General features: G+C 34.9%; 1 protein-coding gene across 1 annotated transcript; it reads right to left on the bottom strand.

Annotated features, from left to right (window-relative positions):
• Positions 1–1,540: 1,540 nt before the first annotated feature.
• LOC111831597 lies at positions 1,541–3,443 on the bottom strand. The gene is made up of 2 exons (XM_023786419.1): positions 1,874–3,443; positions 1,541–1,785 (listed from the first exon to the last, which is right to left on the bottom strand). Exons 1-2 carry the CDS (start codon positions 3,365–3,367, stop codon positions 1,627–1,629), a joined length of 1,653 nt encoding a protein of 550 aa, XP_023642187.1. The 5' UTR covers positions 3,368–3,443; the 3' UTR covers positions 1,541–1,626.
• Positions 3,444–3,449: the final 6 nt, after the last annotated feature.

Below are 3,449 nucleotides of genomic sequence, written 5' to 3'. Positions count from 1 at the left end.
TCTACGTTAAAATATACTATGAAAATATGGTATACATAGTTTCATATTATAAACTCATACCAAAATTATAGTTTGAGGCCGCCAAAGTGGTCATAGTCATAGACATCGATCATGGCTAATAGTCCCAAAGTAAGAATATATCCAAATTCAATAGCTCTTTCTCTTCATCATCTACTTATGTTGTTGTCTAGTAGTACCAACTACATTAAGTAGTAGCTCTCAACTAGATTTTTTAGCATATTGATTTGAATACCCTTTATTGTACTTAATAAGTCTCATATTTAGCTTATGATAGTCATAATAGTAACTAACGATGGAGTCACGTGTGTCTTGGGTTGAGATATGAGTCTGAGATGAGAAAAATGTGCAAAGTCGTCATATCAAGAAGATAGATATTTCAAAACCAATTCTTTAGTTGTGTGAAAAAAGTCTTTGTAAAAACGTATAAGTGGGGTTATTGGATAATAATAATTATAGAAAAAGTAAGGAGTCGTCACATGGGAACATTATGATTATTTTGGTTATAGCTAAATTATGTAACATGATTTGTGGCATGACATTCGCTGGTCTCACCTTCTATGATTATTCTCTCTTTTTTTTTTTTTTTTTTTTTTGTCTTAAAGCTGTCAACACCCAAAATTAAAAGAAGAAGAAAAATATAATAGACACACACACACATAGCTTAAGATATATAAAATCCAAACTCGACCTTGGTCATGTCGCTCCATTTGCTTGCCCTATTAGCTTAGCTTTGGTCCAGTCAATTTTGGCTTTTATTGGAAACTGTTATCGTATGCTTGCTGATGGTTTTATATTGTCAACCCGATAAAATCGTGTTTGGCCTTTTGAGATTAGTGACTAATCCTTGGATTGAGAACTGTATAAGTACACTATTTTGAATATTTAAGAGCACTAACAATGGTGATTTTTGAAAGTGTTTAAGTTGGGTCTTAAAAATAAAAAAAATGTGGATTAATAGATTTTGAGTCCAATTTTAGACATTTATTTGTTAAAAGTGTCTTATTTAACACAATTTTGTTGTTTAAAAAAAATTTAACTATTTTAGACACCCATTAAAAGTATCACCATTGAATATGTCCTTAGAGTTAGGTTGGTGGGGAGCTCAAGAGAGTGCGCAGCTTAAGTAAGAAGAATAATTCTTTGGACTTCATCTTTGGTTGTAGAATAGGTTATGCATGGCTACATGTATTGTATTGAAGCTGAACTTGAAGACTTTGAAATATATATATGCCCGAAACAGTTTATATTGATCAAATACAAATGGGCTTGACGAAAATGCAAATACAAATACATGATCTTACTTCTAATAAGTGAGATACGGATTAAAACTCAAAAACTAATCTGAAAATCTAATCAAAACAAAACGAATATAAATTCATTAGTGATATCATTATAGGAAAACAAGTACTTTTACCATCATAATTTTTTTCTTTTTTATATAAGATTACAATTTCGCTAAAAATGTATTTTGACATTATATGCGACCGCGATAATAAAACTTATATATATTAGATAACGGTTTTTTCATATAAATTTTGTATCTTCATGCAATATAATGCTTATAATTATATATCTATAATAATATTTTGATCCACATAAGCTCAACTAGCTTGACAAACATTTACGTATATCTAGTAATTGCAGATCTTTTCGGGCATTGAGACCGTCCTTTGATTTCCCGCAGTGCAACAATGTAGATACAATGCTCGCAGCAACATTTTTCTCTACGTGCATTACGTCTAAGTTATGTCTTAGCGACAATTCCTGACGATATAAAAAAAACCGAGTTAATAAATATTCATGCTAAATAGTGTAAGAACTTTAAATAAACTATGTTACAAAAAAAGTATACCTCCCAGTAAGAAAGCTTGAAAAATATGGATCTTTTTTTCCATCTTGATAATTCCTCCTCATCTACTTCAACTTCTTCCTCTTCCTCTGATTCATTAGATTCGTCGTCCATGTCAGAGCTAGATCCAACACACTCAGTCAATTTTCTCTTTCTTCCATCTTTCTTTACATTTCCAAAATCGTTTTTGTAATTTCTCAGGATTTGAGAAATATTCTGACCCGTTAGAATCCTAGCCTTTCTCCCATGCTCAGATTTTCCATCAAACCATCCCTTTTTTCCGCGATATCTATGTGTCGGTGATAGACCCTTTCTATGAGACATATATACATGCTTTCTACTGTGACTCAACCAAAAACTATCTGTGTTTTTTCCACACAAAGGACAGCCCATTTTACCCTTAACCTTGCAGCCAGCAAGATTTCCATACGCAGGGAAATCACTTACAGTCCAAATGAGCATTGCCTTGAGAGTAAAAGTGGTTTTACTAAAGGCGTCATATGTTGTCTCTCCATGGTTCCACAGATGAATTAAATCTTCTATCAGAGGCTCCAAGTATACATCTATACTGTTACCAGGTTGATGCGGACCAGGAATCATCAAGGTAAGCATGATATTGTCTTTCTTCATGCATAGATGTGGAGGCATATTGTAGTTAACTAACATCACAGGCCAACAACTGTACTTGGTGTTTTTCATGTTGAAAGGATTAAATCCGTCTGTGGAAAGACCAAGCCGTATGTTCCTTGGTTCAGCTGCAAAAGATGGGTAATTGGCATTTATCTGATCCCACGTTACAGAATCTACAGGGTGACGACTTTTCCCATCAGTGCTCTTATTGGTAAAATGCCACCTTAAGTCCTTGGCCATTTCTTCAGACCTGAACATCCTCTTCAAACGTGGAATTATCGGGAAGTACCTTAACACTTTCTGTGGAACCCCATTCTTAACTTCACCAGTGTGCTTCATCTTCCATCTTGAAGCCTTACATTTTGGACAGTTGTTAAGCTTCTTGTACTTATTTCGGAATAGGCAGCAATCGTTAGGACAAGCATGAATCTTTTGATAACCCATATCAAAAGACTTCAGAAACTTCTTCACATCGTACAATGATGTGTGAAGTACATTGTCCTCCGGTAACATCTCCGGCAATGTCTCCAGCAGCATATTAAAGCTTTTATCAGACCAACCACCTTGTGTCTTAATCCGGAACAATGAAACGATAGCAGATAGCTTGCTGTGGTTCACACAATTTGGGTACAACGGTGTTTCTGCATCTGCTAGCTTTTCGAGGAACTCATCTTCATACCTGTCCTCACCCTCAACAATCTCACAAATATCAGCTTGTGTAACCAACTGTTCATCTAAAAACTCAGCCGCTTTATATAATCCAACAATCTCATCATTCCACATAGTTGCTTGGATTTCATCCTCAGCCCCTGAACTCACAACTTCATGATGATACCAATCCTTACGCATCTTGTAAGACTCGTCCATTCCTCTTCTTACAAGATGATCAACTACATCACTGCCCAGTTGACGTTCTACATTCCGACAATCAATGCATGGACATATTATC

This window comes from Capsella rubella, unplaced genomic scaffold (assembly GCF_000375325.1).
Source record: "Capsella rubella cultivar Monte Gargano unplaced genomic scaffold, Caprub1_0 scaffold_3, whole genome shotgun sequence".
NCBI lineage: Eukaryota > Viridiplantae > Streptophyta > Magnoliopsida > Brassicales > Brassicaceae > Capsella > Capsella rubella.
Note: the sequence above shows the minus strand (reverse complement) of the source record. Positions and strands in the feature narration are given on the sequence as shown.

Bases quoted from the DNA above. Each gene is read 5' to 3' on its own strand.
- LOC111831597 (XM_023786419.1), bottom strand. From the start codon at position 3,367: ATGGACGAGTCTTACAAGATGCGTAAGGATTGGTATCATCATGAAGTT. The intron at 1,786-1,873 runs GTATACTTTTTT...TTATATCGTCAG, and splicing joins TCAAGCTTTCTTACTGGGAG to GAATTGTCGCTAAGACATAA.